General features: G+C 45.8%; 1 protein-coding gene across 2 annotated transcripts in view; it reads left to right on the top strand.

Moving 5' to 3' along the window:
* The window catches only part of LOC308592160 (neural-cadherin-like), a 113,504-nt gene that overhangs the window by 73,468 nt on the left and 27,701 nt on the right, over positions 1-12,335 (top strand). For both annotated transcript variants that reach the window (XM_081203450.1, XM_081203451.1), the window contains exons 19-24: positions 2,070-2,163; positions 3,667-3,851; positions 5,747-5,976; positions 7,497-7,774; positions 8,418-8,632; positions 12,039-12,166. In XM_081203450.1, the coding sequence (XP_081059576.1) occupies positions 2,070-2,163; positions 3,667-3,851; positions 5,747-5,976; positions 7,497-7,774; positions 8,418-8,632; positions 12,039-12,166 (1,130 nt within the window). The remainder of the gene's footprint in view (positions 1-2,069; positions 2,164-3,666; positions 3,852-5,746; positions 5,977-7,496; positions 7,775-8,417; positions 8,633-12,038; positions 12,167-12,335) is intronic.

Raw genomic sequence — 12,335 nt, 5'->3', positions numbered from 1 at the left:
TGCGAGGCACCACTGTAGCACGCAAACCCCATGTGCGATCAGCTAAAGCAGGCACCCCCAAACTCGACCCTCCAGATGTTTTGGGACTACAGTTCCCATCATCCCTGACCACTGGTCCTGTTATGATGGGAGTTGTAGTCCCAAAACATCTGGAGAGCCGAGTTTGGAGATGCCGGAGCTAAAGGGAGCAGGGGAGTAACACTCCAAATGCTTACTTCATTTTTAAAAAAAGTGAACATTGTGTCGATGGCAAAGATCTGCAGCATGTCTGTTCAGAAACAAATGCAGTTCAATCCAAATGGGCTTCCTCCCAAGCAGGCAAGGTGATTCATAATAACGAAATAATGTCACCCTGCATGCATTTGATATTGCAAAGTAATTTGTGCAGTCTGCAGGCAGAAGCGGTTGTCCTGAACGCAGGTTACATAGAACTGCCTCCTCCTGTGTTGCCTAGGCAATCAGACAAAGCAAGCTGCTAGCTTTCATATTACTTTTGTCCTCATTAGCCAGTTCCCTCAGGCAAGGACTCTTCCGTGCCCTTTCCCCCACTTTTTTTTGCTGATTAGACCCAGCGAAACAGCAGGGGATTTCCTAAACAACATGGAATCAAGTTTGGCAAATCCATAGGAATGCTTTCCCTTGGATTAGAATCTCTGGGGTTGTATCCAGTGTAACTTCTACTCTTGAGTTTCCCCATTGAAATTAATGGCCACAATTCATTTAGGCCTTTTAACGCCACTTTAAAACAGGAACAAGCTTCTAGTGCTTATGGTTATGCAGTCTTGTGTTCTGGTCCGGTGCCAGATCCCGCAGAGAAAGAGGCAAGTGAGCAACTTGCTCAGAGGCAGGTTGGGAGGGGAAATGGGGCCTTTTAAGCCTCTTGTCTCCAGATGCCCCTCCTCTAGGCTCCACCCCCTTGCGGAGAACTACAGAGCTTTAAAGGGCCAACCCTCTGTCCTGAAGACAGGTGCTCCTCCTCCATCCCGTTGCCCGCCTCCTGGTATGCTCCCTGCCCTGCCAGGCTGGTGACATAGGCTGGGAGGCATCTGGTTCTTTGTACTTAGTGGGAGGTTTCTGTGAGGGTCCAGGCACTAGGCCCTGGCAGTTTGAGAGGTTCCTGCCCAGCTGCTTCAGGCGCACTTGTATCCCTATATTATGCAGTCAGCTCTGAGCCCTGCTCCCCTTCTGTTGTCCATGAAGCCTCTGACTTTGTGTTTGGATCTTCTTCTTTCTTCCTTGGCGATCACTCTTAGCCGAGTAAGACTGTCTTCCATAAACATGGTTTTAACAGTTGAGTCCGTAAGTGACTGTGGAGACCAGTTCTGGATCCACACATCTTTCCACAGTGGGGATGTAGGTTTCCAGGCGGGAGTTGATCACGGTCTGGGTCACTGCTAGATTCAAGGGCCATGAAGTGCAGACGAATGGAAAAGGTTGTGTGGCAGTGGCTGGTCAAATCTCAGAGATGGGGAGAATGAGTTGTATAGTAAAAATACAAATTGGGATTTTGCTGAGCTGGACCAAGTTGCTATCCACTCCAGCTAGCAGCTCCTCTCCTAGAATTTGGGCTGAGTCTTCCCCTGCTCCTGTTCCCAGAAAGCCTTTTAAACTGGAAAAAGCAGGGACTGAACCTGGGATGGTATGCAGAGCCATTGCTATAGAGCTGCACTCTTCATTGTTGCTTTACTTTCTTCCGCTAGTTGCATTTGAGGGACAAAGCCCACAAATGCAGATGTTCTCTCTCTCTTTTTGCAATATATTCGTGCACTAGAAATCAGCTTTATCTGGGGAAGAGTTTTTAGTTAGCTCTGCACAGAAATCTTATTTTATTTAATTTAAGACCAGAGCGTGCCCAATCCTAGTATTTGTGGACGAGCTTCCCAGCTGCACTTACATGAAAGATCAGAGTACTTGCTATTGCATTACTTGAAACGTCTTGGATCATAACCTTTGTGAAAGCCAAGCAGCAATAAAAGTGACAAATGCAGCAATAAATGCTCTGGGATATCAAGCTCCTCGGAAAAAAGGGGAAAAAATTAATGCAGATTTATTATAATTTATCTCAACAGGAAAATGGTCGACAACGGTGCTTGGGGAAGTGTTTGCACCCGACCAGGATGACTGGGACAATAAAACATTTGTCTCTGAAGGAAAAATGCACAAGTGAGGATTGTATTTGTGTCAAGCAGAGCAATATTTAATATTTATGCTTCTGTAATTATTTTCTTACGTTTTGTTATGTGTGCTTTGTATATATAAAGCCTAGATTATTGTTTGGTACGGAGTTGGCAATCTATTAAACTTGCACTTTCCATTTATTGCGGGTTGCAATTGGGACAATCTGTTGTGTCACTGATGCAGCCGCATTTGTGCCATGAAATGCTGAGACCCCTTTACCAAAGGTGTGAAGCAGGGTTAATGCAGGGCACCGTATGTATAGCATCCCAGTATTTTGCACGGCAGTTGTGTGTCCCCCACACATCAAGGTTGGCAGAAGTGTGAATACAAAATAAAAAAAATTCCTTCCAGTAGCACCTTAGAGACCAACTAAGTTTGTTATTGGTATGAACTTTCGTGTGCATGCACACTTCTTCAGATACCGGCACACAAAAGCTCATACCAATAACAAACTTAGTTGGTCTCTAAGGTGCTACTGGAAGGAATTTTTTTATTTTGTTTTGACTGCAGCAGACCAACACGGCTGCCTACCTGTAACTAGAAGTGTGAATGACAAATGTGCATCCTTCAACACTCAAATAATACATGCTTTGTGGAGCCACACCCATCAGTGATCCCAATGAGTGTCCTTGAGTGTTTAAGAAGGCATGTTGGCCCTCTGCCGGAAGCCAGGTCTGACATCAGCAGGGCATCGGCTGAGGACCACCTCCCAGCAAAAGGCCTGTTGCCAACCCCTGGAAGCCTTGTGGGTGCTATTCCGTCTCCTGGCTCTTGCCTGCCGTCTCTGAATTTGCAAATGCTTACCCCTTCTTGGCCAGGGACGGGGTCCCTCGGAGCAACTTGCTAGTGGGCGAAAGTAAGAAGAGCAAGGAACGTAAATGTTGCCTTTGTAAAGGGGCCCAGTTTCTGTATACACTCTCAACTCTCTCTCTCCTGCCCCCAGTCCTTCATTCAGGGAAACGAGAGGCATTATCAGAATTCAAGGACAAATTCCAGTCAGGCAAAAACACTCAAGGAAGGGTGCAAAGCAAGGGGTGTAGTGTAGGGAGAACCTGAAGGGCCAGAAAGAGAGGCATGGACTCCTGCGGTTTCCCAGTCTTCCCCTGGGCAGCGGAGATGTAGATGTTACGTAATTTGGGTATGTGGATGATACGTTAATGTAAGTAAAATCTGCAATGAGGAAGTAGAGCTTCTCCCCCATCCAGTTGCCTCCGCAGGAATAATCCTTGTCAAGAAGACATTGACATCAGAATTGGTCACTGCTTAGCTACAGAGAGTATACAGAAGCAAAATCAGGTGCAGGGAGGCTCACCTTCCACTTAAATCTCCCTGTGTTAACAAGAACCAGAGAACGCAGCTAAATAAATGCCCCTAGAATGTTTAAATAAACTTGGCCCGAGTGAAAATGGTGCCCCTTGAGAATGAAGCGTGTTGCCCATGAGACATTTTACTGATTGCAGAGCATGAGTGTGTGTTTTGTGGTTCAAGATCTTTCAGGTTGAATCAAAGGACTGGCTCTCTGCTTATGGTGGATAATGCTCCTCAGGGAACGTACGAGTTTAAAATCAGAGTGTCAGATGGAATCTGGCCTGACGTTCTAGCAACTGTGCAGATACACGTCAAAGAGATAGAAAACGAAGCCATTCGGAATTCGGCGACCGTACGCCTGGCAGGTTAGTTTTGTTTCGTCGGCTGAGTTTTGATTCCCATCGTGCGTAGAAACATCTCGCCTCTTACTGATCTCAGGGGGCTGAATTCTATTGGCAGAACAGCCTAGTCTGCTGGTGTTTCTTGTAAAAAAAAATATGAGACACATTGATCATAGGTTTAAGGAAGTTGCCTTGTGCCAACCAGGGTAAGGGACCTTATTTAGATTGACAGAAAAACCCGTATTTCCTCCTGGGGTCCACATACCAGGGGTGGGCAGGGCGTGAGGTGAAGCAACAGACATCACTTTTTTTGCCTTTGCACAGTAGACTATTTGCTACAAGCACTCAGACTCACCCCTCTGTCCTCCATCCAGGCCAGGAGAAAAGGCCAAGGAGGGAGAGTTGGCAACGGGTGTGGCCTAGGGAGAGGGGCGTGGCTGGGGAGAGTCCTGAGAGCCAGGTAGAGAGACCTAGAGGGCAGTATTTGGTTTCTGGGGGGCCTGAGGTTCCCCTTTTAGGGGCTCTCCATCAATATTTCCCAGCCCTAACTGGAGAGGCCATTGGGGATTGGACCTGAGACTTCCCCATGCATCTGCCCCAGAGCTGTGGGTCCTCACCAAAGATTCCCTTCAGCCTCCTGCTTTCTCTTTACCTAATGTGGCTTTTTTTTTTGGTGGTTTTGCATAATTTGTAATAATTGAGTTAAAAATAACACAACTTACTGAACAACATGTGCACAGGAATTTGTTGTGAACCCCTTCACAAGAGTACTAATAGGAAGCCGTTTTGTTCCCATTCTTTGTTGTTTTAATGGGTCTGTGATCGTATAATGTATGAAAGAAAGGCAACTAGCGGGAAGAGCTATTTCGGCAGAGAGAGAGAGAGCTTACTTATGTGTTGAGTCTCTGGCATTTCCAGGAATGGCTAGGAGAGAATCTAGTATGAAACCCCAGAGAGCTGCTGCCAGTTAGTGTACGCAGTACTAAGCTAGGTGGTCTGACTCTGTATAAGGCAGCTTCCTATGTTCCTAGATGTGAAATGGACATTAGCCAGGTTGCAGTGGAATCCAGTGAGAGAGCCAGTATGGTGTAATGGTTAGAGCGCTAGGCTATGAGCAAGGAGAGCCTGGTTCAAATCTCCAGGTTGACCCTTTAACCCAGTGGTCAGTAAACTTTTTCAGCCGTGGGCCGGTCCACTGTCCCTCAGACCTTGTGGGGGGCCAGACTATATTTTGAAGGAAAAAATGAACAAATTCCTATGTCCCACAAATAACCCAGAGATGCATTTTAAATAAAAGCACACATTCTACTCATGTAAAAACACCAGGCAGGCCCCACAAATAACCCAGAGATGCATTTTAAATAAAAGGACACATTCTACTCATGTAAAAACACGCTGATTCCCGGACCGTCTGTGGGCTGGATTTTGAAGGTGATTGGGCCGGATCTGGCCCTCGGGCCTTAGTTTGCCTACCCATGCTCTAACCTGTAAGGATAAAATGGGGCTTGGAAGAACCATGTACGTTGCCACGAGTTCCTTGGGAAAAGGAAAGGAAGTGTAAAAATAGCTTTAAATATAGTTGGTTTTATGATATATTTTTGTTCTTTTATTGTCCTGTTTTCTGAGGATTGTGTGCACTGCTTAGAAATGGGAACAGGTGTGTGTGTGTGTCTCAAATAAACATATATGAAGTAGTTAACTGCATGTCCTGAGACTCTTTGACCGATAAGCTGGTTTTGTTTTTAAACCACCCATCTCCTTTTATTGTCCTGTTTTCTGAGGATTGTGTGCACTGCTTAGAAATGGGAACAGGTGTGTGTGTGTCTCAAATAAACATATATGAAGTAGTTAACTGCATGTCCTGAGACTCTTTGACCGATAAGCTGGTTTTGTTTTTAAACCACCCATCTCCCTATCAGACATGACTGCAGAAGAGTTCATAAGGAAGGACGAGCCTGAGGAGAGCAGGCACGACAAGTTTAAGGATCTTCTGGCAGGCATCTTCTCGGTCCGCCTTGAGGACATCGTTGTTTTCAGTGTGACAAATATAGATGGGAGACAGACTGACGTGAGATTTGCGGTTCAAAATGGCTCCTCCTATTACAGGCCAGAGAAACTGCTGGGACAGGTAGCTGCCTTCAAAAGCAAGGTGAGGCTGCAACCCGTCTGCCGTCTGGGCTGATGTGATGTTGGCTGACATGCAGGTCCTTTCAGGGCGCAAGACAGAATCCCATTGACTCCAGAGGAAATGTATCGCAACCCAGTGGACTGTCACGGGGAGAAAGGCTTGTGGATGGAGCAAACGTATCTTTAAGAGTGGGAAGCTGCCTTGTTCCAGCTCAGACAATTAGTCCATGTAGGGATTGGAAGCTTACAGCCCTCCAGACATTGTTAGAGAACAGCTCCCAACACCCCTGGCCCCTGGCCGTTGTGCTGGCTGGGGTTGATGGGAGTGGAGATGCCAGGGCTTTTCGGCATGTGCTCTACTACATCTGTGGCCTTTCCAAAAGTCACATGGAAGATGGAACCAGCTTGGTTTTTTTGCTGCTCCGGAGGGGAGGCCTCTGGTATGCAGCTAAGACCCTACCTGCCCACAGACTGTTTCATCAGAGTGGTGCATGCCCTGGGTAACTCTCACTTGGACTACTGCAGTGTGCTCTATGTGGGGCTACCTTTGAAGGTGACCCAGAAACTACAACTTATCCAGAACGTGGCAGCTAAACTGATGACTGGGACCATATAACACTGGTCCTGAAAGACCTACATTGGCTCCCAGTATGTTTCTGAGCACAATTCAAAGTGTTGGTGCTGACCTTTAAAGCCTGAAACAGACTCAACCCAGTATACCTGAAGGAGTATCTCCACCCTCATTGTTCTGCCCTGACACTGTGGTCCAGCGCCGAGGGCCTTCTGGTGGTTCCCTCGCTGCGAGAAGTAAGATTACAGGGAACCAGGCAGAGGGCCTTCTCGGTAGTGGCGCCTGCCTGTGGAACGCCCTCCCATCAGATGTCAAGGAAATAAACAACTATCTGATTTTTAGAAGGCAACCCTGTTTAGGGAAGTTTTTATTGTTTGATGTTTTATTGTGTTTTTAATATTCTGTTGGGAGCTGCCCAGAGTGGCTGGGGAAACCCAGCCAGATGGTATAAATATTATTGTTGTTGTTGTTATTACCATTAGATTCTTTCTTTTTTAAAACTTTATTCCAAGACCAAAAAAGAATTACAAACATCAAATTCAAAATCCATATTCGTTTTGTAACATAAGCCTGTTACATAGTTGACTAAATTAAAATATTTCATTAGATTCAAATTGCAAGAAAGGAGATTCTGACTAAACCTTTGGAAGAACTTTCTGACAGTAAGAGCCATTAGGCAGTGGAATACACTCCCTCTGGAAGATGGCAGATTTTCCTTCACTGGAGGTTTTAAAGCAGGGGTCAGGTGACCATCTGCCAGGGCTTCTTTAGCTGCATCTCCTGCTCTGCAGGACATTGGGTGGATGGGCCCCTTCCAGCTCTACAAATCTACGATTCTTAAGTGTTGCAATCAGAACGATGAGGACATGTGTTCAGTGACCACAAAAGTTTATGCTGTAGACGCGGAAAATGACTGGGAGGATTGGGAAGCCCTTTTTGCTAAGCAGTGTGGCGGCTGTTTGTCCCTTTAGATCCAGCTGGCTTTAGGAGTGAACGTTTCTCAGGTTGATGTGGATGAATGCCACAGGACAGACTGCAGCGGCAGCAGCGGGTGCGTGAACTACATCACGGTGAGTGACATCCCCACAGTGATGGACACCGGAAGTGTGTCACTTGTCTCCATAACAACCAGCGTCAGCGCCGTCTGCACCTGTGCAGCTAGAGAGAGAGTCCACCGGTCATGTAGCTCCTACTCTCACAACCCCTGTTTCAATGGAGGAACTTGCATTGACATGCTGAATGGTTACAGGTGAGAAAAGACTCTGTTTCGCACATTCCCCATCCCTCTTGTTTTCCTCTTGTAAGAAGTCAAGCGATAAAACTACTGTGTTAAAAAGGGAGGGGGGAATGCATGGACCTTTTAAGAGGTCATTGTTTTCTTTTCTTGTCTTTCTTTCTTTAACTTTATTGAACATTTTTAAAACAATTGCCTAACGATTGCCTAAGTCTTGCCTAAGTCTTGCCTTCCGAGACAAATGCATGTCTGTGATGTTCAGTCTTGTATGCAGTCCATCCACATGGCATCAGAACAAAGCTGGGGAACCTTTTACATTTCAGATTAAGCTCACACCCGCAGGGTATACTTAAATCTAAGGTGCTAAGATAATTTCTCCATAGTGGCTGCTGTGACTGAGACGGAAGGGAAATTACTGTATTATTGTTAATAAATTATATAAAATGATACAAAGCCTTGTTCTTTAAGCCTTCAGTCCTCTCTGCCCTCCTTCCCTCTCTCCTTCCTCTGTTGTCTTCCTTGTGTCTGTTTTTAGATTGTAAGTCCCTCGGGGCAGGGACCTGCCTCGTCATTCTTTGCAAAGTGCCATGTACGTGTGAATAGTAATAATGAATGCTTTATAAATAAAAGTTGACTCTTTTGCTTTTGTTTGTTTCAGGTGCCATTGTTCTGCTTTGTTTCATGGACCAGATTGCCAGCAGACAAAGCACAGTTTCCATGGAAATGGCTATGCCTGGTTCCGCCCCATCAGACCTTGCTTTGAGAGCTCCCTCTCCCTCGAGTTTATTACCGATGTTCCAGATGGGCTTTTGCTATACAATGGCCCCCTGTCAGATTCGGGACCTGGGAACTCAGAAAATTTCATTGCAATAGGTATTTGCATTTGATTGGTGGAACCTCACATTGCCCACAGAAGCACACAATTACAGGGGTTGCGGGGAGATCATCGCGACAATCTGTTGCTCATCTGTTTATCACAGCTATTTAGTTCATTCAGACAGGCAGGTATGATGGTAAGCTGTCAAGATTTTTTTTATTTATTAACTACATTTATATAGGTAAAGGTAAAGGGACCCCTGACCATTAGGTCCAGTCGCGGACGACTCTGGGGTTGCGGCACTCATTTCGCTTTATTGGCCGAGGGAGCCAGCGTACAGCTTCCGGGTCATGTGGCCAGCAGGACTAAGCCGCTTCTGGCGAACCAGAGCAGTGCATGGAAACACCGTTTACCTTCCCGCCGGAGCAGTACCTATTTATCTACTTGCACTTTTGTGCTTTCGAACAGCTAGGTTGGCAGGAGCAGGGACCGAGCAATGGGAGTTCACCCCGTTGCAGGGATTTGAACCGTCCACCTTCTGATCGGCAAGCCCTAGGCTCTGTGGTTTAACCCACAGCGCCACCCGCGTCCTATTACATTTATATAGGCTGCCCAATAATATATATTTCCCTGGAGAGGAGGACAGATTCCTAGATTGTGTGCCTGCCCCATTTTCCTTACCTTACTACATGTTCCTGGCCAAAAATGGTGTCTGCTTAAAAAAGCAGGGAAAGTTGAACAGAGGAAGGCACCTTTCCACAATTTTGTATGCATCGCCACCCCTGCTGTCCCCAGCAGGAGCACAATTTCCCCCCCCCTGCTTCTTTGCCAACACGCCCACACAAACACATATGGAATTTGCAGCTCTTCTAGCAAAATACATGCCCATAACAAACTAATATAAAAAGAGGGTGCAATTCTTTGCCGCCTGGGAGGTTATTTAAGGTATTTAAGGACAGGTGTTTTACTTGATAATGATGAAGTGTTGCTAGGCAGTATCTTGGATTGTTTTTGAAGAGCTGAACCACATTTAAATCCCCCACAGACAAAATAGTATAAAAATGCACATTTGTTAGCCATGAATGTTGTATACAGTGATACCTTGGTACTTGAATGACTTGGCTCCCGAACAAATCGGCTCCTGAACGCTGCAAACCTGAAAGTAAGTGTTCCAGTTTGTGAACTTTTTTGGGAAGCCGAACGTCCAACGTGGCTTCCAATTGAGTGCAGTAAGCCCCTGCAGCCAATCGGAAGCTGTGCCTTGATTTTCGAGAACCAAGGTACTGCTGTACTGTGCCATAGAAGCAGGCATGGATGGAAGAGTCCAGTTCCAGTCCATGTCAGATTTCCACATGTTCCAGGTCTATTCTCTCCTCTTTCCACACTTTTCTGTGATTTTTTTTTTGAACGGCAGAAAATAATCTCTTTTTTGTTACGCGTCTTACCCTAAAACACACATTTTAATTTGAAATGCACATTTGTACACATTTTAAGCTAAAATAGGGATTTTATATGCCTTTGGGTACCTTTTTATTGCAAAAGGCAGCCCCAGCACCACAATGCTGCTTGTTGACATTAAACCTTAGCTTATTTTAACTATGGTTTACTGGGATATGTGAGCCAGGCCACTGTTCCTTTGGTATGAGATACAGATTTTTTGGGGGTGGGGGTGGCATGACAAATCTGTACATGTTTAGCACATGCACTTTAGCAGGGCTGCTTATGTTCCCTAATGGTACACCAGTCCTTTAAAAAAAGACAACGGTTGCATTTGCACATCATGGCAAGCCATACTGAATGGTTTGCTGTTAATGTGCAAAAGGCTCCCAGTTGGCTCCTCCCCAAACAAAACCGGGCACAACAAACCATGAACCCTGACTGAGCGTTGCATCCAACCTGGGGATTGGAATTTGTTTTGCTTCAAACTAACCATGATGGTGCTTCTTGGTCATGGTTTGTTTGAGTGAAACAAACCGCAACTCCCAGTTCTGCTGTATCTATGAGCAATGTGGTTTATTCTCCCTGTTTGTGTTAGGGGAGAAGCGAAGCGGAAGCAATCTCCCGAGTTCACGGTAACTGGTTCACTGTGACATGCGAGCAGGGCCACTGAATGATGTAGCGATGGGTGTTTTTAGTGCTTTCTGAGTGTGGCTTCTGGCTCATCTCTTGAGTTGAAGTCATCAAAGGGAAAACGAAGCAGACCTTCTGTCAAAAAGATCCCACTGGGAAGCATCTATTGCTTTGAGTATTTCAAATTATTTTGAGGCAGGTTATTGCATGATTAATGAAGCCTTACTTCTTCATGTTATTTTCACATGGCTTGGTGGAAATAGCAAATCTATTTTTGGGAAGGGGAAGATTGAATGAAAACTATAGTCACTTTCCCTTTTCTTTTCATAGTATTGTTAGGGTGCTTCCAGATGCCCCGTTTATTGAGAATTCATCCTGGTTTGGTTGCAGGGATGTTAGATGATGTTGGCTATATTTAATGAGCTGGGATGTATTTGCAGGGAGGTTAGATGATGTTGCATGAAAGCAAGCGTTTTCCTCGCACTTTCAGTTGCTTCAGTCACTTCCTTTGTTGAAAGAAGGCTGATCTTTTGGGGGGGTAAGACCACCCAACCAGCTATCCATAAAAGCACCTCCTGTGGAGCAGTGGGTCAGTGCATCTGGCTGTTAACCAGAAGTTGATGGTTTGAGGCAACCCAGGAATAGCTGTGGGCAGGTTTTCAGGGGGGTTGGGGTCCCTTCCGATTCTACGCAGTTCTATGATTCTGTTCTTGTGAAACCTGAATTTGCTTGTATGTGATTGAACCCCACCCTAAAAATAGCAGCAATCTGGTCACACCCTAAGTTGAAGTATGTAGGGTGTGATGGAATGTTTTATATTGCCCCCGTCTCTCATATTATAGTTGTTGTCTCACAAGTGGCAGTGTTGACCATCCAAATGGGTGGGAGGCAGAATTGTGAACAACCCTGCAATCCTAACTCCCCCCTTATCTTGAGAGTAAGCCTCATTGAATTCAGTCTGACTTACTTCTAGGTTTTTGGATTGTGCTATAAGCCTCTACAGCTGGTAGGGGAGGACCTCAGTCTCCCTCCTGTGTCTCACAGCAGCTTGGAGAGAGGGATTTTAATCGGGAGTTTGGAATCATGACTTCTGGACTCTGTGCTTTCTGCTGAGCCTGAATAAGGATAGAATAAGATCTGAATAAGATCTAGCTTTTACTCACAAGTAGCAGCCCCTGTCGTGTTTTGGAAGGGAACAGGACACAGAAGGAAGGGAAGAGAAGGAATCCCAGATTTACTATTTCTTACAAGAAAGGTTCTTGCAACTGCAAGTGACACATTTTGGCCCTGATTCAGGGGCTTAGAGTCAACGCAAACTGCCTCCTTGCTTCCGTCCCACGGCCATCATGGGTCCCAGTCCAACTCTGCGCTTTTCTTTCTCATTCATCATAGAGCTTTCCGGCGGGACTCCAGTGCTGAAAGTCAACCATGGCCTGGGCACTGTGGAACTGCACCTGCCGAGTTATGTGAACCTCACAGACAAAAGGTGGCACCGTCTCGAAGTGAGAAGCAGCCGGCAGGTGAGTTGCCCCTGCAGCACCTGATGCGTTTGGGGGCTCCTGGTTTATACAAGGAATGCACCAGGAAAGAAAAGGAAGAATGGAGAAACCCATTAACGCAGCCAGAAATTATTTTAATGGATTTATGCAGACTTGGAGTACATTGCGAATATTGGAATTATTATAATTA

This window comes from Podarcis bocagei (assembly GCF_964188305.1).
Source record: "Podarcis bocagei genome assembly, chromosome: 7".
Classification (NCBI taxonomy): Eukaryota; Metazoa; Chordata; class Lepidosauria; order Squamata; family Lacertidae; genus Podarcis; species Podarcis bocagei.
This window is presented reverse-complemented; position numbering and strand designations above follow the sequence as displayed.